Raw genomic sequence first — 20,201 nt, forward strand, 5'->3', positions numbered from 1 at the left:
TTTTTGTAGGTGCCTATGTTAAAATACAGCAAGTTTAGAAATATTCAACGGACCAATGGGTATAACAGGTCAGTCTGACTGCTCTTCAGCTTTATGCCTTGGAGATGATGTCGCGGCTTGGCAGATCGCCCCATCATGCTAGATGCGGTATGGTTCCGGACGGCTGGGTTGGAATAAGCTTAATCTCATCCATCCTCCTCTTCCTACAGCGTGCCTGAGCAGGTGCCGGTGTTACCATCCCAGACTTCGCCTTGCTTGCGGCTGGGACCGCACTATAGAATCCTACCGTCGATCTCATCCCATAACCATGCCCGGTCAAACACAGTGTAATGTTGCTAGTGTAGTCCTATATTTCGGTGCCTAAATAATGGACTCGTCCCACTTAGCACGATGTTTGCTTATAGTATATCTCGGTTTTTTTCATCGTGTTCTTCTGTTAGGTGTTTACTGTCGTTTCTATCTCTTTCCTTTTATTGAGCAGAATAGTCGCGATGAGAGGTTCCGTGATTGGGGGTGTCTTCCCCTTATTCTTCTCGCAGGCCGTACATGGCTTGGGAGTTCCTGCACCATACGCGCAGCCGAGGGAAGCCAGTGAGGAAATACTCGCTGCACTGGCCGACCCAGAGCAGCCTGAGACCGGTATGGCCTTTTTCGAGCAATACATTGACCACCAAAATCCGAAACTCGGTACGTTCAACCAGACCTACTGGTATAATGCAACTTCGTGGAAGGGCCCGGGGTCTCCCGTCGTCTTGATTACCCCCGGGGAGACCGCTGCTACGGGCTATGAGCTATTCTTGACCCCTCAGGTCATTTCCGGCCTCATCGCGCAGCAGGTCGGTGGTGCCGTTGTCTTGATCGAGCATCGGTACTGGGGCAACAGCACGCCGTACGAGGCCCAAACGACAAAGAACCTTCAGTATCTAACCATGGACCAATCCATCGCCGACTTCGTTCACTTTGCTCGAACTGTTAAGCTACCGTTCGACGTAAACGGGACGGGAATATCGAATGCATCAAAGGCCCCTTGGATTTGGAGCGGTTGTTCCTACCCCGGCGCGTTGGGAGCCTGGACCGAGAGTATCGCTCCCGGAACATTTTGGGCGACACATTCCACCAGTGGTCCTGTCGAGGCCATCTACGATTTCTGGCAGTACTTTCACGGAATCCAGCAGGGGATGCCTAAGAACTGCTCTAAAGATTATAGTGCTATTATTGATCATGTGGACCGCGTGCTCACTCTCGGTTCTCCCAAAGAGAAAACAAACTTGAAGCACCTTTTCGGACTCCAGGACCTTTCACATAACGATGATGTGGGCGCGTACGGACCCCTATATTGATCCTTGGCGTTTTCCCGGAACGGTTATACTGACTTAGATCTCCAGAGCGATTTCCAGCCCTATCGGAAATTGGCAAGGCTTGGACTTTTCCTCTGGCTACTCTCCGTTCTACCAAATGTAAGTCGTTGGCATCCGGCTAGCAATGTCCTAGCGAATAGAGCTAATTCGCTTTGCATAGGTGCGATGCTATCGAAGGCTTCTTCCCGAACTCGACCAACTCGACCAGGCCATCTAATAGCACGAGCTCATGCGGAGTCGGTCTCAGGAAAGCTCTTCCGAACTATGCCAGATGGTTTAAATCCAAATTCCTGCCTGGACGTACGTACGCTTATTGAACCCATCGTTTTCAAGCGCGCTAACGAGACACAGGTTGTACTGGGCTCGGCTCCGGAACTGCATGGCCGAACGATCTCGACGTAGGGTGTTTCGACACCCATAACGCCTCGAGCCCGATGTACACAGATCTATCCCAGGCGAACCCGTTCGACCGTACTTGGCAATGGATGACATGCAACGACCCCTTTTCCTGGTGGCAGACGTAAGTGTTCCCGTATCCAACCAATACCCACTCTTCACCCTCTCTAACACATATAAACACAGCGGCGCCCCAACCAACCGTCCAACCCTCTTCTCCCGCCTCGCCGACCCCAAGTACTTCCAACGCCAATGCGCGCTCTCCTTCCCGCGGGAAGGCAACCACACGTTCGGCAGCGCGCAGGGCAAGACCGCCGCCGAAGTCAACGCCGAGACCAAAGGCTGGAAGCTGCCCGAGTACCTGGACGCGGAGTCGCGCGTGCTCTTCGTGAACGGCGAGTTCGACCCCTGGCGCGCCGCGTCCGTGGCCAGCGAGTCGCGGCCGGGAGGCCCGCTGGCCTCGTCGCCCGACGTGCCGAGCTTGATCGTGCCTGACGGCCACCACTGCAATGACTTGTTCACCGCCGACGCGCTGATTAACCCTGGTGTTAAGAAGGTGCAGGAGGAGATCGTGGCGCGCATGGTTAAGTGGACGGGAGAGTTTTATGACCGCGCTAATACGTCGTCGCGTCGGAGATATCTGCCTCCGAGAGGTTTGAGGACGGCGCTGTAGGTGGCTGCGATAGGGTAGGTAATTGATGGGTGGTTGGATTGGGGGATAAAGGGATGGAGATGCTTGGTTGGCGTTTTCGGCCTCTGTACCTATATATGCGTGGTACCTACAGGCAAGTAGGTACGTACCTAAGTAGGGTTATAAAATGCATTAAAGCAATAGATAAATAAGCAAGGATCGTCGTCTTGTTTATATGGGTAGATCTACCTAAACATTTATATACGTGATTGAAACTTCTTACAGGCATCTTTGTCGCTTGAAGCATTCAATCGGCATTAAGCAGTATGCCGCATCCTTCAATCGTCTCCTCCACTTTCATCTAGAAATTTCCATAGCGGCTGTAATTTCCTAGGGCTAGATTAAGATTTAGAATCGCGAAGCGAGAGCGTTTAGATTGGACTAGAAATCCGAAAGAAGCTTCTCATGATGATGATTGCACATGGTCTTGTCTAAATCGCTGTAAATTTCGATGCTTTATATATATTCGAAATCAGGGGTGAATACTAAGATTACGCTTAACACATTAAGTCTAACATTATAAATAAGTTTTTTTTTACTTCCAGTCGCCGGGCCTTCCCGTAAACCAGGTGATGTAGCTATTCGTGTGCGTAGCTTCGGCAGTACCGTTGCTCTTATACGTAGGAGTCACCTTCTCATTTCCATCGGCGATGACTAGATCGCTTAAGACGCGCTTGAAAAGCTCCAAGGCGGCTTTAGGTTGGTAGTATGGTACTTCGTGACCCGACTCGTAGACTCGGGTGAAGGAGAAGTTGCCGTATTGTCGACTCTCGCCGTATTCGACGCCGTCTACGACGAATGGGGCGTAGCCTGCTGAGGCGAACTCCTTCGAATGAGTGTAGTTCACGTTTAGCGATACAGCTTCGCCACCCATCCAGTTGCAGATGTAGTCCTATTATGGTGTTATTAGCAACATACTCAAAGTCGAGTTTTTGGGAACGGATTAAATTCTGATAAATAGGAGATGTAGTAGCTTACAGCGTCGCCATAAACCATCGCGATTCGGACATCTTTGGCAAGGAGACTCTCAAGATCCTGCAATAGGTTTGGGTATACGAAGTCACCAGTGTAGTCAAAGCCGATCCAAATTTGTTGGCTACTCGCAGACGTGTAGTTGATGTCAACACCAATGGCATTTTGAACGGTCGCCGAGTTTAGGTAGTCCATCCAGTAGGTGGGTGGGATATTGGCATCGTCTTGCGCTCGGATATCGTACGCGTTTCGTCCACTCACAACACTATTCAGAGTTAGCAATTGGACACGCAACCACTAAATTTCAGACCATCTCGAATAGCGAAAGAAAATGCTGTATACACTTACTAGTACACGCCTTCCACTAACGAACGGCATATAGCGGTAGCTTGAGAGCAGAGCGCCTTGCCGTCTGGGGTGTCGCGGTCCCCAGCAAAGCATTGATCGATGGCGTCTCGGCAACCTCCAGGGAAGTAATAGTTCGTCAACATATAGTTGTACATCGTCTCATTGACGGTTTTAAGACCGTACGTGTTGTTGTAAGCCATCGAGGCGTAGTACGGGGCCTGAATTCTCTCCGAGATGATCCCGTTAATTACGCCGAGGGTATGCATGTTGAGCTCGACTCCGGGAATCGTCTTGTTCTTGATCAATTCGTTCTGATCATAGAAGTAATTGAAGAACGCTGGCCCGTAGTGACCTCCGTACGACTCAGTCCAGAGGTTGAAACTGCGCGATTTGACCGTCTCGTCGAGCGAGGGCAGGTCCTGAATGAAGCCTTGCAAAACTTCCCAGGTACCCTTGGCAGCTAGCTCAGTGGTGTCGAACCGGTACGGGTCAACATCGCTATACCGGCCGTCAGGCGTAGATGAGTTGACAGGCAAGCCGGTGGTTTGGTTGACAACTCCAACGACCTCGTCGGCGTACGAGAAACCGACACCAATGGGCTGTGACAGGAATAGAAGGTTGCTGACTTCGTTCCAGGCGTAGGGGTTCACGACCGCGGTACCATTGTGAGTGACGTTGCAAGGGCCAAGTTCTGCGAGATAATAAGCATAAGTTGTCCGACAAGACCAAGAAAAAGAAGCTAAGCAAACCTTCAAATAGACCAATCAGCGAATCAGAGCCTGGCCCTCCGTTGAGCCACAGGGTTAAAGGCGCTTCATCAGGATTGGTTCTCGCTTCGAAGAACCAGAAGAACATGTGAGTCTGTTCGTCGAGGTCTACATATCCCGAGTAGGACTTGACTCCGGGAGTCGTCTCACAGATTCCCGGCTCCTTGTAGCGGATTGTGGCGCCTCCCGGTGAGGTGATGGTCTTGACGCCGGTTGGCTCTGCCGGAACTTGCTTCCTGATTAGCCTCTCCACGTGAGGAGGTAGCGAGCTTGCGGTTCCCAATCCCATGTAGAGGGAGGAAAGCTGCAATGCTGCCACTGCAGCTATCTTCCCAAGACCGTACATATTGGCGCACTAGCAGTCTTGATACACCTCGACAAATGTGGCGAAGAAACGGGGAGTGAGGAAGGGTGAGAGAAGGCCCCTCCAAGTGGGAAGTGTATCGGTTCGGCTCACTAGTTCTTATACGTACCAGGCAATAGGCATTTAACTGATGTTTACAAAGTACATAGTAGGTATAATGATCGGCTCTGTACCTGGCACGGCTCAACTCGCGAGCGCGGACCTCATGTAAAAGTGAGCGTGGTGATGTTCGAACCCACAAATCTATACGTGTGCCGTATGCAGTCCCCTGTATCACCCCCACTCATTTCCATAGGCCGTATGCAGGACAATGAGCTTGTTGCAGCGTTGCAGCGATGGGCTTGAAGAGCTGGGTAGGGAAGACAAGGTTACGGTAAATATTCTTTTACAAGGTTGCCTTGCCTAGCCTTCGACCAGCACGTCGTCGATGAACTTGCCGGTTTGGATTAGAACACCCTTCTAGTTCGATGTAACCTGATCCGTGGCTTCGGCTTCGTAGGCTTCGTCCGTAAGTATCCGCGCCCTGTTCCCTCGTGTTTGCCGATATTCGCCAAACTGCACCGAACTGCTAAAGTCGAATTGGGCAGGCGAGAAGCAAAACCCGCGGGGTAATGCTGCAAGTCTTATTCATACTCGTCAGCAAGACCGGATTTTTCCACCGTACGAAGATCATCGTTCTGGCGTGGGTTGCATACCTGGGTAGGTATGCATACCACATATCTTAGCCCCCCTGCGATGACCTTATCTCTCTCCGTGGACAAGCAGACAAGGCCCTGCGGGGACGTAAGACAACAACACGACCGCCATTCCTGATCTCCAAAATCCCCAATCTCTCTCAACCCCAAATTCCCGAGCTTTCAGAGAACATCCACGCTGACGACAGCCACGCTTACAGCCCAGTTAAATAGACCACATCAAGAACAATATCTGAGTATTGATGAAATAATAATACCATGCTTGGACGGTATCTTTCGAGATGGGTTTACGTGGATACCGAGACATGTTTAATGTTTACCTGCTTAAAATTCTCTAGGGGAGAAGAGGATGGGGAAGAAAAGAAAGAAAAAAGCTCAAGGCACCTGCGTCTAGATCCTAGGTCGTTACGCTAAATCCTCTGGACTAAGACGCACGGTTGGGGGCTGACCTATCTTGGCAGGTACATAAAATTGTGCGATGTCATCCCACCATGCATGAAAGCGCAATCTACCTAGGTATGTATCGATGCAATCGTGGGTCATGGCGTCATGTCCATAAAAGGTCCTTTATGATCGCTAAGTAATAGGCGTTTGTGTAGTTCATAATTCTGTTCCGAATATGTTTCTGAAGCCGAACTAGAATGGGTACGCAGTGCATCTTAAATCAAACATCCAGTTTAATAAGCTCGTATGTAATGGAGATAATGGACCTTAGGAATGCTCGGTATCCTGTTCATTTACTGTTCGATGCCGGTGTGCCAATCTGTAGACCGGGCAGACCGGTCGGACCGGCACTAATCAGAGGGAATCCTATTCCCCACCGTGCTACTAAATACCGTCTGTTCCGCCTCGCTAGCTTAGCTCCTACGCACGTAGCATGCTTAGCACGCTACACCGCAAAAACGTCAGACCCAAGCTACATGGCTTGGAAGAGGCATCATGACAGAGGAGGCGCCGAGCCAAGTATGCAAATGGGCTAGCTCCTACATGGACGTAGCAACATCAAGTAATAGGATTCAGAGCCGTTACCGACCATGAGAGCTTCGTTCTGTCGTACTGTTGTACTAGACTTATATATCTCCTCACTGGCCAGCCAGTCGTGTCGTCAATCTAAGCCAGGCTCTCGCCACCAGCGGAATCGATGACAAACGACATGCGCATGTGTTGCAATCTCATCAAACCGGCTCGCCCACCTGGGAGAGATACAACCGTACACCCGAATTATCTGAAGTTTCTTGAGCGACCTAATCGCGTCGAAGAACTCGTCTTCCTTTTTCAAGTTTGCACGTCCCGCCCAGCCGACGGATTCGACGGGTCGCGGACCCCAATCAATAACCAGGGTCTCGATATTTTCGGCACGTTTGATAACCTCTTCGAAGAAGGACAGCCAACTATTCCAATTGGGGTGTTCGATGGTTATCAGAAGGTAGAGCTTTAATAATCGGTCGAATTTCAAGTTGCCCCTAACAGCAAACCCAATCCGCCGGTCGTTCCAGCCGGGAATCTCGACGCGCATGATCGCCTCCCGATGGACTGCTGGACTAAGTTCTCGATATAGGCTCTTGCAGGTAAGCATCAAAGGCGGGAGTTGTCGCGAATATGGCACATCGCCGAAGTAAACAATCTGGGGCCGTAGCGTATCTCCGAAATCAGCATGGTCAAAGGAAAGATAGAACTCCCATATCTTATCGCGAACCTCCCGAGGAAGATGGAATAATGATGATTGAGATTGCATGTCGACTAGCAGAGCGGAACTAAACAGTACGTAACAAAAGAAATATTGATGTTGGTAGGTAGGTATGAATATATCGTACCTGCCTAAACATGGATGCCTATAAGTATTTGGATGCACAGTTAGTACATACATACTAGTAGGCACTCAGCAGGGCAGTAGGGGAGTATGGAGTTGCCAAGCCTTCAGGAAGCTGGGACTCGGGGCTTTAGGGCTGATAAGACGTGGAGACTACTACAGTGAAACCCTACCATAACGATAGGAAAAAATCAAGACTTTAGGATCGTTAAAGCGAGGTATCGTTGTAAAAAGCTACCCACTTTTAGTAAAACTTACCCACTTTTGGTAAATATTTCCTAAAATAGCCAAGATTTTGATGCATGGGTAAAAATATTATCGTAAGTGGTAATAAAGTGGGTATATTTTATCCTAAAACGGAAAGGTTCCCACAAAATTTCCCTAGATACAACGATTTGTTTGGTGAGGAAAAATAAAACTAACGATAATTCGTTATGACGAAATTATCGTTATTCTACATACAAAATTCGGGAATCCGGAAAATTTTATCGTTATAGTGGGGTATCGTTATACACTAGGATCGTTATGGTACGGTTTCACTGTAGTGCATGTACGTACGTACTTGACACAGAACAGAGGTACCTACGGTACATAAATGTAAGCGGAAGACTTTATAACACTCGTCGGCCTTAAGGTCCTCTTAACTCTCCAATTATGGCCTGTCAAAAATTACTGTGGCATAATTCTATAAGCGACCAAGACTCGAGGAGTTTGTCAAGTTTGTCAAAGTCGCATACGATCGAAGTCCGAATATTGCCAAGCTTTGCATTTTCCATAATTGGCTTAGGTCATATCGCCCTAGCCTATCGGGATTCGTGCGGCACAGGCATGTGTGCCCCACCATGCATGCGGATTGAGCTAATGCAGCTTTCGTATTAGCTAAAGTATCCGTTACCTACATCAACCTCCTTATTCACCTGCTCACGAACAGTCAAACTTCTATACTACTTCTTTGCTTATAGTTATCATGAATCCTTCCTTTCTTTTCGATTGAATATATCGTTCTCTATTGAATCAATGTGACTCTCCCGTGTTATCCTATATTTTCGATTTTCTCGGAATTGCTTCGTTAGTCATGCCCCTAGCTCCAACTCCGGATCAACCCAAGTATGACTATGCTTCTGCCACCAATGCCGATTTGGTCTGGATATCTGACCTCGACTCCTCTCGGAAACTCGTAAAAGCTCATGTCGCAAGAAGCACCCACGCAAGAGCCAGAAGAAAACGTATGGTGGAATACCAACGTGTGACGGTACAGCAAAACCAACAGGGGGAAGGAAGCAGTACTCGTGTCGAGCTGGACTTCCAGGAATCAACTCCATCATGTCTTACTCTCGCCGACTATACCGTTAATGATGTGAACCGGCATTATAGAGATATTTCCCGTACATGTGCTCCTTTTGGGAGTCGGACTAGTAACTCTCTTGTATCTCTCATGCCATCACCATACACAGACAGAGACCTATTTAACTACCTCCCCGGTCCAATACCCGAATTTGAATCATTTCTCTTGAATCATTGTTAGTAGTGCTAGTCTCGACGTGCATCCTCAGTATCTACCAATCTACTCCTATACTCACTCCATTGTCTAGATATCTACGCAATTGTTAAAAAAAGTAGTGGAGGTCGCTTCACTTCTTACGAAAACGCAGCTCTGCGGGATTGGCTTCCATTTGCCATCGCTGACCCTGGAATGCGAATGGGCATATTATTATGCGCTTCGCAGAGCCTCCATGTCCGTACAGGCGCTTTGCGTTATCGCCGGTGCGCGCTGCGCTACAAGATGGCCTGCTTGCGCATACTTGGCAATGCGATTAGACCTATTCTTGGAACCACCGACTCCCCTTTTACAGCTAAGATCGATGATGCAACGATCTCAATCGCGCTACAGCTTGCGTCGGATGAAGTGAGTCTCTCCCCTCCTACGACATGATCTCGATCCGCTAGTCTAGAGCCAGTTATCAATTTCGAAAATTTAGAGCTAACTACGCCCACCTAGTTTGTTTTAGGGGACTCCGTCGCGTGGGAGAGCCATATCAATGGTATAGGTGAGATGATTAAATTGAATGGAGGTTTGGACAACATTAAGGGTATGAATGGCTTCTTGAGGTTGATGCTAGAAGTGCTGGCGTTCAAACACCAACGCAGAATGATATCAACAGCTAGGTCGGATGTCAACGATATTTCAAAGTTGTATAGACTGGAGTACTTCTTTGGAAATGACTTCGCTGAGTCATTATATCGTTATTACTCCGCCAAGGAGAGTGCGAATGAGATCCATCTTGGATGGTCCGGCTGAGAGAACAGGACTAATACCTAGTGACCTATGCTCCCTCCATCAGATCACGGCTCGATATGATTACCTACCTACCTAGACATTCAATTTACCTAGGTAGACAGTAGGTGTATTTCCTATTGACAAGTGTACAGGTATATAGGTATGTATTCTATGAACTGAGTTATCGTGGATGTGGTTAACGTGCGCTTTTTAGACCTAGATCTCCCTCATGGCCACCATGACGACTTGTTCTCAATCCAAGTTAAGAGAGGTCAAGGTAGGCTAAAATTATTAATCATTTAGGGACATCCGAAAAGAAAAGAAACTGGAAATGTCCCATTGTCCCATCAGAATGCGTGGCTTTTTTCTCAAACAAAGGCCTGATGTAAGCCCGCGCCCATAATCCGCATTCAGTCAGGCCTTGGTACAATTCTTTATTCAAATTGTTAGATATACCTGGGTATGTTTTCCAAGGTTACCTCGGAGAGCTACGGATGATATGAGATTTCACGAGTTATCCCCCTAGCTGCCTGCGTGCAATCGTTGGCATTCAACTTCTTTTTTTCCCCTGTTAAAAACAAATCAACATGGCGGATCGCGTTAATTTTCCGGATGCCGTTGACTTGCGTGGAAATGGGCGTTCTACGGACGCGGGTGAACCTATGGATGTGGACGACCCGCCTGGGGGTGGAAAATCAGGGTCTGGGAATACTGGCTCTGGTCCGTCCGGAATCCCTTCCTTCCCTAATCTCGGCCGCCTTACTTTAAATGATCCCGAAGAGCCTCCTCCTTGGCTTGCTCCACCAAGCACGTCCTTGTTCAATCAAGATTCTTCTGATGTCTTTATGAGTGGAGCTTTGGGCCCGCCTACAGGTATACAATCATCCAGTGCTGCAGCACCCGAGGAGCCAGCTTTCATCTCCTACAGGAAGGCACCCCCCATGCGTCCCATTGACTACGATCAGCTCGAAGATGAGTTATTAGAGGAGGTTGCTCCGCCTGCTAAACTCGACCCATTCAGAAAGTATCACCCTTCCCATTTTACTCGATATATAGGGTATCGACCTCCCAGGCATGATTGGAGTTTTATTCGTGATGCTGATCAAGATGTCTCAACCCTTGATCTTGGGAGCCCAGCAGAATCATTATGGGATCAGGATGAAAGAGTTAGCGAAGGCCTTGATTCAATAATGGGCGAGGATGAAATAATTACCGAAGGCCTTGTTATTACCGGCAAGAAACAGCCTCCAGGAGATTATCGTGGGGATGATGGAATAGTTCCCGCGAGCCTTTTTACTGGCGGAAAAGGGTCTCTAGGAGATAGTGGTGGTGTATCCCAATCGACTGGAAAATCGTTTTCTTCATTCTCCGGAGCTTCCGCGGGCGGGGGATCGGGATACGGATATTCTGGATATGGGAATGGTGGGACTGGTGGGAATGGTGGGAACGGTGGATCTTCAGCGTCTGGCGGAGCTGGACAATCGGCCTCCGGAGGTGCTGGGGGTGGGGGGTCTGGCTTTTCTGGGGGTGGAGGATCGGGATTTTCTGGATCTGGAAAATCGAGATCTTCCATGTCAGGATCTTCAGTCTCCAAATCTTCACTATCGGCTAGCGTTCAATTTACCCCGGAAGCCTCTGAAGAAGAAGAAGAAGGAGGAGGCACCTCGGCCGCTACCACGAAATTAGGTTCTGATGACCCATTTTGGGAGGATATCTCTCTTCCTGATGACGCATCTGTCCCTTCTTGGATTAATTCAAGTCATTATTCCACTGAAGGCACCAGACCTTCTAAAGCCTCTGAAATGTCCACCGGCGCTCAAATGCCGCTGAGCTATGGGGCCTTGTTCGGCCAGAGCGCCAACAACCCCGCGGATCCGGGGATCGGCGAGGATGAACCTGGTAACAATGACAGCTCCGGGTATCAGGCAGACTATGAAGATAGTACGTCACGCGAGCCAGACAATTCTGGGTTTAGTCAGAGCAATAACGCCCCTGCACCTCCAGCGGACGACGGAGGTGGCCCGTCAAAACAACAAGATAACCCCCAACCCGGCCCGAGCAAGATCGCCCCGACGCCTCCAGCTGGTCATTCTTCTACCTCTTTCGCTTCTGATCCTCCTCCACCTTCGGAAGGCGAGTTCATGCCGCTACCCTGGCTACATTCCAGTGACAGTCGGCTTAGGAAACGTCCCAGCAAACGTCCCCACCCGCCGATGGACCTAGATGAACGCATGTCGGACCCCTCCCCGTCGGACCCCTCCCCGTCGGACCCCTCCGTGCCAGAACCCGCCGCGCCAAAACTCGCCGCGCCAGAACCCACCGCGCCGGAACCCGCCACGCCGGCGCCGGTCAGCGGAGAACCCATGGACATAGATAGCTCCCCGCCAAGGTCACGCTATGAATACCGAGATCATATGTTACCCCCTCGGCCGCCGATCGACCCCGATTTGCTAATTCCCATACTCCCGCCGCCGAAGCGCGGCCCGCACGAGAGGTGGCGGAGCGTGGAGCCCGCAAATTACAATATACCTGCCCCGGCCCCGGCGGCCGACCCCACCCAGATAGAAGAAGTTCCACGCGCGCCCGGCGAGCGCATACCCCCGACGAAGTACGCGACCCCGCCCCCGCCCCACTGGTCCCCCGGAGACCTAGGCGAAGACGACGACGACGGCGAAGATACGTACGTTAAAAAGGCTCCTCCTCACACGTCGACACGCTCAAGAGTGTCATCCGAAATCGAGCCAAAGCTACGTTTCATAATCCCCGAAATGCCGCCGGCGCCGAGGCCCTACAAGAAGGACTGGAGCATGACGGAGGTGCGCAGGAATGTGGGTGTGGAAGATCCGGAGGAGGAAGCCGCGGCAGCGGCGGCGGCGGCGGCAGCGGCAGCGGCACCGCCTAAGTCCTCGACCAAGATCCCCCCGCGCAAGCTTAGGCACGCTAGGCCTAATATCTTCGGCCTCTTTGGCGCGGGAGCTCCGGGTGCCCCGGATGACAGCAGCGACTCCGACGAAGATGATGACGATGTTCATGTACCTTCTACGCCCCCTGGCGGCGTTTTCGGCGGCGGCGGCGGCGGCGGCGGCGGAGGAGCTGGTGGAGCTGGTGGAGCTGGTGGACCCCCTGGTGGTGGACTTTTCGGTAGTAGGCCCCCCGGTGGCAGACCTCCTGGTGGCAGACCTCCTGGTGGCAGACCTCCTGGTGGTAGGCCCCCTGGTGGTAGACCCCCTGGCGGTGTTCCCCCGGGTGGTTTTCCTGGAGGTAGTGCTGGTGTCGGTGGTGCCGGTGGCGCCGGCGGTGCTGGTGGTGCTGGTGGTGCTGGCGGTGCTGGCGGTGCTGGCAGACCCCCTGGTGGCAGACCCCCGGGTGGCGTTCCCCCGGGTGGGTTTCCTGGAGGTAGCGGTGGTGTCGGTGGTGCTGGTGGCGGCGGCGGAGCTGGCGGAGCTGGCGGGCCAGGTAGGGGTGGCGGCGGCGGTGGAAGTGGTGGGCCTCCTGGTGGAGGAGGAGGAGGAGGAGGAGGTGGTGGTGGTGGTGGTGGTCCTCCTGGCGGTGGTGGTGGCGGCGGCGGCCCTCCTGGAGACGACGACGGTAGTCCTCCTATCAAGCTTGGCCCCGGCAGACCTGACAGAGGTCGACTTCCCGGTGGCAAAGTTCCTATAATATCGAAATACTACGGCAACTGGAATAAATATCTGGCACAAGTCGAAGCTCAAAGAATCCGAATGTATTTTGAACGGGATACTGCTAATTTCAGATACATGAAACTCCTTGGAAACGGCATCACCAATGTCGCCTGCCAGGTCAGATACAGGCACAGATGGTGGCGATATCACAAACCTGGTCAAGTGTTCGTCGTGAAGCGTCCATTCCTACCGCAGTCGGAGGAAGCACTTCAGAACGAGATCAGTGCCCTCCAAGTAAGATACCGCCTCATAAGGACTTCTGGAGAGAAGCCGCACACTTGAACCCACTTTAACTAACTAATGAATTAGATGCTTAGAGGGTCGATGCACATTGTTCAACCTTTCTTTTTGAATGACGGCGTTAGGAACCCGCTTGCTGAACTTCCCGGCCCAACAATATTCATGGAGTATCTGCACGGCGGGAGTATCCACCAGTTCGCAGCAAGATACCAACAACATACCAACATCCCGATGCCTAATAGGCTACTCTGGAGGATACTCATGTGTCGTGAGTCCTGTCTGCTTATTTTCGTAATGACTTAGCTAACATAAGGATTTCCTAATCAGTCGTACGGGCCTGTATCGGTTTAGCCTACCCACAGAGGAAGACAACACCTGGTGTCGTTTTGGAGCAAATTCCAGCTGATTATCCACAACGAGATAACCCGGAAAATTGGATGCACGGCGACATGCATGGAAACAATAGTGAGCTACTCTGGTAACATAGAGTTGGTAGAGACATCGCTGACTTAGTGAAGTTTTATGGGGCGATTATCAACCCGATGATCTCGATCATGCTTTGACACCAACTCTCAAGCTCATTGATCTGGAACGTTTTCGACAAGGAGAAGAACCAGAGGGGTAAGTACAAGTGCCAACTCAATACTGAATAACCCATGTTAACATCTACTCTAGGGGCAGGTTTCCAGGAGCCGAGATGAACCTTCATGAGGCTAGTGGGGTACGTCATATTTTCATCATCGTACAATTGTGTCTATTTACTAACGAGTATCCTTCAATCATGTAGTCTATCCTTAGCTGCATTATCAGGACGCAGGCAGACAAGGCCTACAATGTGAAGGTTCCCGGTCGCGCTGCAGCATTTCACTCTTACGCTCTCCTCCCCGCGAGCCAATACCCAAATCTAGACAGAGAGCTTGCGGACCTCGTCACGGAGATGTGTGCCTGCGATCCGGCATGGGCCCCGCGTCTTGTGGAGATGTACGAACGAACTTACGCCGGCCTGCAGAAAGGGGCGAATTATTACGTGAACTTCCCGCATGGAGAGCGCGAAACGGACGATTTCATCAAGAATCTCTGCCGCGAATGGCTTCTCGAACCCGACCCAGAGGGCCCAGCAAGGGCTCCAATAGCTGGTCACTCCTCCTCATGATGCATATAGATGATTCCAAGTTGGCGTAGGAACGGAGTAGAATCTGTTAAAAAGGGTTATTAATAGTGTAAGTCAAGGTTAACAAGTATGTGGGGTTAGTATTAGTATCTAGATTTATGAAGATAACTCGTTTATTCATCCTAATTGTACCAAGTGTCTAGCAGTTTCCGAATGAAGATGTTTCTTGTGTTAGTTTTCTTACATCAGCCCGGACTGTCACTGTTTTCATCGGACAAGATATTGTTCCTTCAAGTGTTTAAACGCGTCGGAGAACGGGCAGGATTTAGTAGGGTGCCGCCCTGGGTATTGTATCATTGCGAATGCAGGTAGTACATATGATCGTTGTGTTTGACACCAAATTGAAACGGAGATTAAGTGCGGCTCGTTGCAACATAAAACTTGGATCGATTCGCTCATTTTGGCTCCTTCGTGCGCACTTTCAGGGGCTATTCGCTTAGTCAGCAGCATTCGCCCTATCAGCTCTGAACAACATCGAAGATCCCAGCTTGGACTGTTATTTGACGATATTAAAGGGGCTATGTATCTCGTACATATTTACCGGCGGTATCATACATCCTTACACGTAATGGAGGGTGAGTGGTGCACACACATGCATTGCAATTGTTTTTTAAAAAAATTAAAGGAAAAATGATGTACAGTTTGAACCTTTCTTCTTTATTGAGGTCGAAACCCCTTACGTGATACCTTCAACTATCTGTGCGTGCTCCTCTTAGATGCTGACAGCGCTTTTTTACCAAGTCCGTACACGTCGTATCATATTTACCCCGCCAAAGATACCTGCCCCTACTTGAATATAGCGATCTATCATGGCTGCAAAGCAGATGTATGCACCTCGTCTTCTCATACTATCACGATGAATTCGAAACGCTGACGAGCTGTCGTAAGTAACGTCGACGTCCTGGTCATTGGTGCTGGGCCTACTGGTCTGGGCGCTGCGAAACGCCTCCAGCATACGGTAACGTCATACTCGTCATACCGCTCGATTTCTCCAACCCGGCCTTTCTAATAAATGTGGTTGCAGAACCAGGCGTCATGGCTCATTGTTGACTCTAACGAGACTCCCGGAGGTCTTGCGTCTACCGACGTCACTCCGGAGGGATTCGTGAGTAAAGATTCTTCCCATTGTTGACTTGCAAGCCGCTCATGACACAATTTCTCTTTTGCAGCTGTTCGATGTTGGTGGCCATGTCATCTTTTCGCATTATAAATATTTCGACGACGTTCTAGACGAAGCTCTCCCGAAGGAGACCGATTGGTATACACACCAGGTCAGTTCGGCTCTAGTCAATTCCCTTGTTCCAGAAACAGGACGCGGGCAGAGGATCGCTATATACTACGTGGTCTTAGAGTACCTTATAGGGCCCCAATTGTGCTAGACATGTGGCTTGCTAATTATCAGGTGAAGTAGAGGGTCTCCTATGTTCGCTTCCGAGGCGGTTGGGTGCCTTACCCATTCCAGAACAACATCGCAGTCCTGGACAAGGAAGAAAAGGTGAAATGTCTAGAGGATCTCATCGATGCTGCCCTCGAGTCACGCGTTCGCTCCCCGTCCGACAAACCTAAGAACTTTGATGAGTGGAATGTTAGAAATGTGGGAAATCGACTGAATGAGATCTTTAGTGAGTCTATCTTTACTTCTCCCTCTCCATGGGGAGCAAGCAATCGCTGACGCCGAGTCTCTAAGTGCGCCCTTATAACTTCAGGGTTTGGGCTGTCCCTACTACTAAGGTATTCCAAAATATTACAAAAATTGCTCATCATCCAAAAAGCTAATCGTGCTTCTCGCTTGGCCTAGATGAACGCCACCTGGGTTGGAGAGCGTGTCGCCGCCCCTAATGTGAAGCTACTCACCCAGAACGTTATCCTTAACAAGGTGGCCGGAAACTGGGGCCCCAATGCCACATTTCGCTTCCCGGCCAATGGCGGTACGGGTGGCATTTGGATTGCTGTAGCCAAGACCCTGGACCAAACAAAGACGCGTTTCGGCGAACACGGTACTGTCACCAAGGTTGATGCCGACGCGAAGAAGGTTTACCTGAAGGACGGTCAGTCTATTGATCTACTTATCGTTAAAACTTGCTGACATGGGGAGATAATAGGCACCGTAGTGAATTATGGCTCCCTTGTGTCCACCATGGCTATTGACCACCTGGCCGAGGCCATGAGCGACGCTCAGCTCAAGCAGACACTCAAACCCCTCTTCTATTCCTCCACTAACGTGATTGGTGTTGGGGTTCGTGGGAAGCGTCCTGAGCGTATTGGTGACAAGTGTTGGGTATGTCCTGCATAATCATCATTGTTATGACTTGACGGTGATTAGCTAAGAAAATCAATAGTTGTACTTCGTCGAAGATAACTGCCCTTTCTATCGCGCCACTATCTTTTCGAACTATTCTCCTTTTAACCAGCCCGGTGACGATGTCAAACTCCCGACCAAGCAACTCGCCAATGACAAGAAACCTGCGTCGGAGGCTGCGCAATCTGGGCCTTATTGGTCAATCATGCTTGAAGTCTCGGAGGTATGTCACATCGAAGCTCCCCTTTTCCTTCTTTAGCACACCAGAGACTACAATATTGTACATTAACTACGTTGTAATTTTCTTCCCCGATACATGTTTTGAATGTCTTGCCCCCTTAAGGCCGAATTACTGACTCCTTGCCAAAGTCATCGTATAAGCCCGTCAATCACGATACGCTGCTGGCAGACTCCATCCAGGGGCTCATCAACACTGAATTGCTGTTGCCCGAAGACGAGATTGTCAGTACCTATGTTCGTCGCTTCGACCATGGGTACCCCACCCCTAGTCTAGAGCGCAACGGTGTTTTGGCAGAAGCTCTTCCCTACTTGCAGAAGAAAGATATCCTGTCTAGAGGCCGTTTTGGCGCATGGAAGTACGAGGTCGGTAACCAGGATCACAGGTAAGTGTCTATGTTGCCATGTTCCATTGTAACTACCTCCCTAGTATACTGACTCGTTCTTTAGTTTCATGCAAGGGGTTGAGGCTGTCGACCACGTCCTTTCTGGAGGCGTTGAGCTCACTCTGAACAACCCTGACTTTGTGAACACCCGTGCCAACACCGAGCGCCGCTTGACAACTTTCAAAGGTGTCCAGAAGTGAGTTAGTATGTTGACAACGGCCAAGGCTGGCATAGCCTTAGGAAAGGAACGGAAATTAGATAGTAACGAGATGCATTCGGCTAGACTTGATTATGTTCTATCTAGGTAGACTGACTTAGAGCATTAGAAGAGAAGATATATTATACGTATTTACGTATATAATCGCTGATCCTCTCTTTTCCTGTAGGTGGCGTGAACTGAAAATGAAGGGTCTATAACCCTTGTGGCCGTATTTTGGGCATTAATTTATCTCTGAAAAGACATAAATTGGATAAGAGGAGGGGAACCGGCAGGCTAGAACAGCCCGAACAACCCCAAAATCAGGGGTTGGCTAGTGGGTGTAAAGGTTACTGGAAAGTTCGAGATTTGATAGGCGTTGCGAATACGATGACTTTGATTTATACACCCTGCCATGGCTGCAATCGGAAATCGCTAATCCGTCCGTAGTAGCGCATCATTTTCGAGCTTACTCAGCGACGGTAATTGTGCTTTCTTGCGGTTCGCATGCGCGTAGAAACTCAAGGTGCAGTGAGGACATATCGTCACCTTTGGTATCGGATAGGTACCTTGGTTATACCAAGCACTGCGGGGGAGGGGTTCGTCTCTGAAGCTTAGCGTAATCAGAACGGATCCTTGCCCATCAGGCCGGTAACTTTATAGTGGATCTTATCCTTCGAGGGAACACTAAAAGTGCTAAATTTACCACCTACACATACATCCAATGCGCCATCATCTGGTTCTTTCGATTTACTACCCTATTGGATATGTAGTACTAACTTTCCAACCTGTCTCCCTTCCCATAGATGCTGGATTGATTCCTCCGCCTTCTCAAAAGGATAAGTAGAGTCGATGATATCGTTAAGTGGCATTTTCGTAGCTGATAAAGCAGCGCAAAGGTCCTCCATGTCGTATTTTGACCCGCAATTAATTCCCCTGGATTCAAGTCAATTCAAGTCAGCCCTTATCATGCACAGCTACCAGGGATTTCTTACCTAAGAACGACTCTCCTGTCGATGATGAGAGGAACTAGATCTGCAAGATCGGAAGGGTCCTGTTTCCCAAGATATCCAACTTGGCTGATAGTCCCTCCGCGTCTTGTACACTTGATGCTATTGATCAGAGACGATGTTCCTCCGTTCTCGACTACGATATCGACACCTGTCCCACCTGTAAGTTCAAGGACCTCCTCGTGCCAGGCTTGTTTCTTAGTGTAGTTAATCGTCAACAGTGGTGGGTTTGGGAACTTTTTCTTCATTTTCTCAAGTTTGTCGTCGCTTGAAGAAGTTATAATTACCCTCAGGCCTGCAGCACGAGCAAGCTTCAGCGCGAACGAGCTGACACCACCGGTTCCTTATAGCTCAATTAGCGAACATGGCCATCCGTCTCATTAATTTATTGCTCATAGTTACCTTGAATCAAGACTGTCTGCCCAATGCTCATACCCTTTAGAGAAGACCACGCAGTTACCCCAGCACAAGGAATAATAGCAGCACTAGCCCAATCGAGGTAAGTCGGGAGTTTACATATCTTCTCTTCGTCGAATATAAGATAGTCCGCCAACACTCCGTCCTGGTCTGCGGCTAGCCAAGACCGCCTCAAAGAACGTTCGGATATATACTCAGTGTCGGTGATGGGCGCCACTCGATCTCCAATAGCCAAGTTTTTCACCTTCTCGCCCACGCCTATCACTTCGCCGGCCGCATCATTACATAGTATGCCATTTGGGATTACCGGCCATGGGTTCCCGCCGTGTGCAATGTTCGCATCTCTATAGTTCAAAGACACTGCGCGAACTCTAATCAAGACTGATGTTGGACTGAGGGGTAATGGGAGGGCTTCGTGGACCAGCTTAACCTTTGGCGTACCTAGTGTATAGTCGTCGGTTCGGCGGAAAGCTCTACGGTGTGTTATCTGATCACTAGCCATATTGATCTCACTGAAGACTAATATAGCAATGGATAAGTGAGTGATGGCGCAGCTTTGTAGGTAGAAAAGTCACTAGTAACGCGTCAGATTTAGGATAGATTCTCTTCTAGGCTGACGCAATCTTCCTGGCACACCAACTGGAAATAGATGCAACGTCCCCATGCGGGGTCACGCCCTTCTCTTGACATACCACTTCACTATATTGAATCTAGGTACTTTGTCATCTAACTCTTCGTTTGAACAGTCGCCGATTAAGCTACCTTTTAATTTTTTATATACTTGCTTTCCCCCGATGTAGGACAGTCATGCGAGAAAGGGAAAGCTACGATGCGTCTCATAACCTCATTAATGACATATGGCCTCTATGCCTACATTCAATCT

At 49.8% G+C, this 20,201-nt stretch overlaps 7 protein-coding genes across 7 annotated transcripts; 4 read left to right on the forward strand and 3 right to left on the reverse strand.

The window, feature by feature from the left end:
* The first annotated feature begins 173 nt into the window (after positions 1-173).
* Positions 174-2,480, forward strand: F4807DRAFT_325319 (endoprotease endo-Pro). Its single transcript, XM_047995195.1, has 5 exons — positions 174-1,321; positions 1,386-1,457; positions 1,519-1,658; positions 1,710-1,878; positions 1,941-2,480. The coding sequence occupies exons 1-5, from the start codon at positions 492-494 to the stop codon at positions 2,425-2,427; spliced, it is 1,698 nt and encodes a 565-aa protein (XP_047849206.1). The 5' UTR covers positions 174-491; the 3' UTR covers positions 2,428-2,480.
* Positions 2,481-2,879: 399 nt separating this feature from the next.
* F4807DRAFT_325376 (peptidase) lies at positions 2,880-5,363 on the reverse strand. The gene is made up of 4 exons (XM_047995198.1): positions 4,515-5,363; positions 3,766-4,456; positions 3,424-3,682; positions 2,880-3,337 (listed from the first exon to the last, which is right to left on the reverse strand). Exons 1-4 carry the CDS (start codon positions 4,876-4,878, stop codon positions 2,981-2,983), a joined length of 1,671 nt encoding a protein of 556 aa, XP_047849207.1. The 5' UTR covers positions 4,879-5,363; the 3' UTR covers positions 2,880-2,980.
* Positions 5,364-6,696: 1,333 nt separating this feature from the next.
* On the reverse strand, positions 6,697-7,326 carry F4807DRAFT_465462 (uncharacterized protein; the record flags this gene model as incomplete). Its single annotated transcript, XM_048002279.1, has 1 exon — positions 6,697-7,326. One exon carries the CDS (start codon positions 7,324-7,326, stop codon positions 6,697-6,699), a length of 630 nt encoding a protein of 209 aa, XP_047849208.1.
* Positions 7,327-8,317: 991 nt separating this feature from the next.
* Positions 8,318-10,010, forward strand: F4807DRAFT_325411 (uncharacterized protein). Its single transcript, XM_047995199.1, has 4 exons — positions 8,318-8,921; positions 8,994-9,307; positions 9,401-9,839; positions 9,894-10,010. Exons 1-3 carry the CDS (start codon positions 8,477-8,479, stop codon positions 9,698-9,700), a joined length of 1,059 nt encoding a protein of 352 aa, XP_047849209.1. The 5' UTR covers positions 8,318-8,476; the 3' UTR covers positions 9,701-9,839; positions 9,894-10,010.
* Positions 10,011-13,234: 3,224 nt separating this feature from the next.
* Positions 13,235-15,139, forward strand: F4807DRAFT_446354 (uncharacterized protein). Its single transcript, XM_047999810.1, has 6 exons — positions 13,235-13,596; positions 13,672-13,870; positions 13,930-14,067; positions 14,121-14,223; positions 14,278-14,323; positions 14,390-15,139. Exons 1-6 carry the CDS (start codon positions 13,402-13,404, stop codon positions 14,753-14,755), a joined length of 1,047 nt encoding a protein of 348 aa, XP_047849210.1. The 5' UTR covers positions 13,235-13,401; the 3' UTR covers positions 14,756-15,139.
* Positions 15,140-15,337: 198 nt separating this feature from the next.
* F4807DRAFT_446356 (FAD/NAD(P)-binding domain-containing protein) lies at positions 15,338-18,359 on the forward strand. The gene is made up of 11 exons (XM_047999811.1): positions 15,338-15,599; positions 15,662-15,731; positions 15,798-15,878; positions 15,943-16,044; positions 16,185-16,395; positions 16,461-16,504; positions 16,572-16,821; positions 16,876-17,051; positions 17,113-17,295; positions 17,442-17,695; positions 17,760-18,359. The coding sequence occupies exons 1-11, from the start codon at positions 15,583-15,585 to the stop codon at positions 17,893-17,895; spliced, it is 1,524 nt and encodes a 507-aa protein (XP_047849211.1). The 5' UTR covers positions 15,338-15,582; the 3' UTR covers positions 17,896-18,359.
* A 169-nt stretch (positions 18,360-18,528) lies between these two features.
* Positions 18,529-19,948, reverse strand: F4807DRAFT_446363 (uncharacterized protein). Its single transcript, XM_047999812.1, has 3 exons — positions 19,304-19,948; positions 18,887-19,244; positions 18,529-18,827 (listed from the first exon to the last, which is right to left on the reverse strand). The coding sequence occupies exons 1-3, from the start codon at positions 19,818-19,820 to the stop codon at positions 18,650-18,652; spliced, it is 1,053 nt and encodes a 350-aa protein (XP_047849212.1). The 5' UTR covers positions 19,821-19,948; the 3' UTR covers positions 18,529-18,649.
* Positions 19,949-20,201: the final 253 nt, after the last annotated feature.

The sequence above is a fragment of the Annulohypoxylon truncatum genome (genome assembly GCF_022578515.1).
Source record: "Annulohypoxylon truncatum strain CBS 140777 unplaced genomic scaffold F4807scaffold_53, whole genome shotgun sequence".
Taxonomy (NCBI): domain Eukaryota; kingdom Fungi; phylum Ascomycota; class Sordariomycetes; order Xylariales; family Hypoxylaceae; genus Annulohypoxylon; species Annulohypoxylon truncatum.

Excerpts from the sequence above, each read along its gene's own strand:
- F4807DRAFT_325411 (XM_047995199.1), top strand. The coding sequence starts at position 8,477 with ATGCCCCTAGCTCCAACTCCGGATCAACCCAAGTATGACTATGCTTCT. Across the intron at positions 8,922-8,993 it reads ATCATTTCTCTTGAATCATT|ATATCTACGCAATTGTTAAA; the intron begins GTTAGTAGTGCT and ends TCCATTGTCTAG. Across the intron at positions 9,308-9,400 it reads TACAGCTTGCGTCGGATGAA|TTTGTTTTAGGGGACTCCGT; the intron begins GTGAGTCTCTCC and ends ACGCCCACCTAG.
- F4807DRAFT_325319 (XM_047995195.1), top strand. The coding sequence starts at position 492 with ATGAGAGGTTCCGTGATTGGGGGTGTCTTCCCCTTATTCTTCTCGCAG. Across the intron at positions 1,322-1,385 it reads CATAACGATGATGTGGGCGC|AGCGATTTCCAGCCCTATCG; the intron begins GTACGGACCCCT and ends TTAGATCTCCAG. Across the intron at positions 1,458-1,518 it reads TACTCTCCGTTCTACCAAAT|GTGCGATGCTATCGAAGGCT; the intron begins GTAAGTCGTTGG and ends CGCTTTGCATAG.
- F4807DRAFT_325376 (XM_047995198.1), bottom strand. The coding sequence starts at position 4,878 with ATGTACGGTCTTGGGAAGATAGCTGCAGTGGCAGCATTGCAGCTTTCC. Across the intron at positions 4,457-4,514 it reads GCTGATTGGTCTATTTGAAG|AACTTGGCCCTTGCAACGTC; the intron begins GTTTGCTTAGCT and ends ATTATCTCGCAG. Across the intron at positions 3,683-3,765 it reads TTAGTGGAAGGCGTGTACTA|TGTTGTGAGTGGACGAAACG; the intron begins GTAAGTGTATAC and ends AACTCTGAATAG.
- F4807DRAFT_446356 (XM_047999811.1), top strand. Across the intron at positions 16,045-16,184 it reads CCGATTGGTATACACACCAG|AGGGTCTCCTATGTTCGCTT; the intron begins GTCAGTTCGGCT and ends CAGGTGAAGTAG. Across the intron at positions 16,822-16,875 it reads GAAGGTTTACCTGAAGGACG|GCACCGTAGTGAATTATGGC; the intron begins GTCAGTCTATTG and ends GGGAGATAATAG.
- F4807DRAFT_446354 (XM_047999810.1), top strand. The coding sequence starts at position 13,402 with ATGTATTTTGAACGGGATACTGCTAATTTCAGATACATGAAACTCCTT. Across the intron at positions 13,871-13,929 it reads CTGGAGGATACTCATGTGTC|TCGTACGGGCCTGTATCGGT; the intron begins GTGAGTCCTGTC and ends TTTCCTAATCAG. Across the intron at positions 14,324-14,389 it reads ACCTTCATGAGGCTAGTGGG|TCTATCCTTAGCTGCATTAT; the intron begins GTACGTCATATT and ends TCAATCATGTAG.
- F4807DRAFT_446363 (XM_047999812.1), bottom strand. The coding sequence starts at position 19,820 with ATGGCTAGTGATCAGATAACACACCGTAGAGCTTTCCGCCGAACCGAC. Across the intron at positions 19,245-19,303 it reads GCAGACAGTCTTGATTCAAG|GAACCGGTGGTGTCAGCTCG; the intron begins GTAACTATGAGC and ends TTGAGCTATAAG. Across the intron at positions 18,828-18,886 it reads GACAGGAGAGTCGTTCTTAG|GGGAATTAATTGCGGGTCAA; the intron begins GTAAGAAATCCC and ends ACTTGAATCCAG.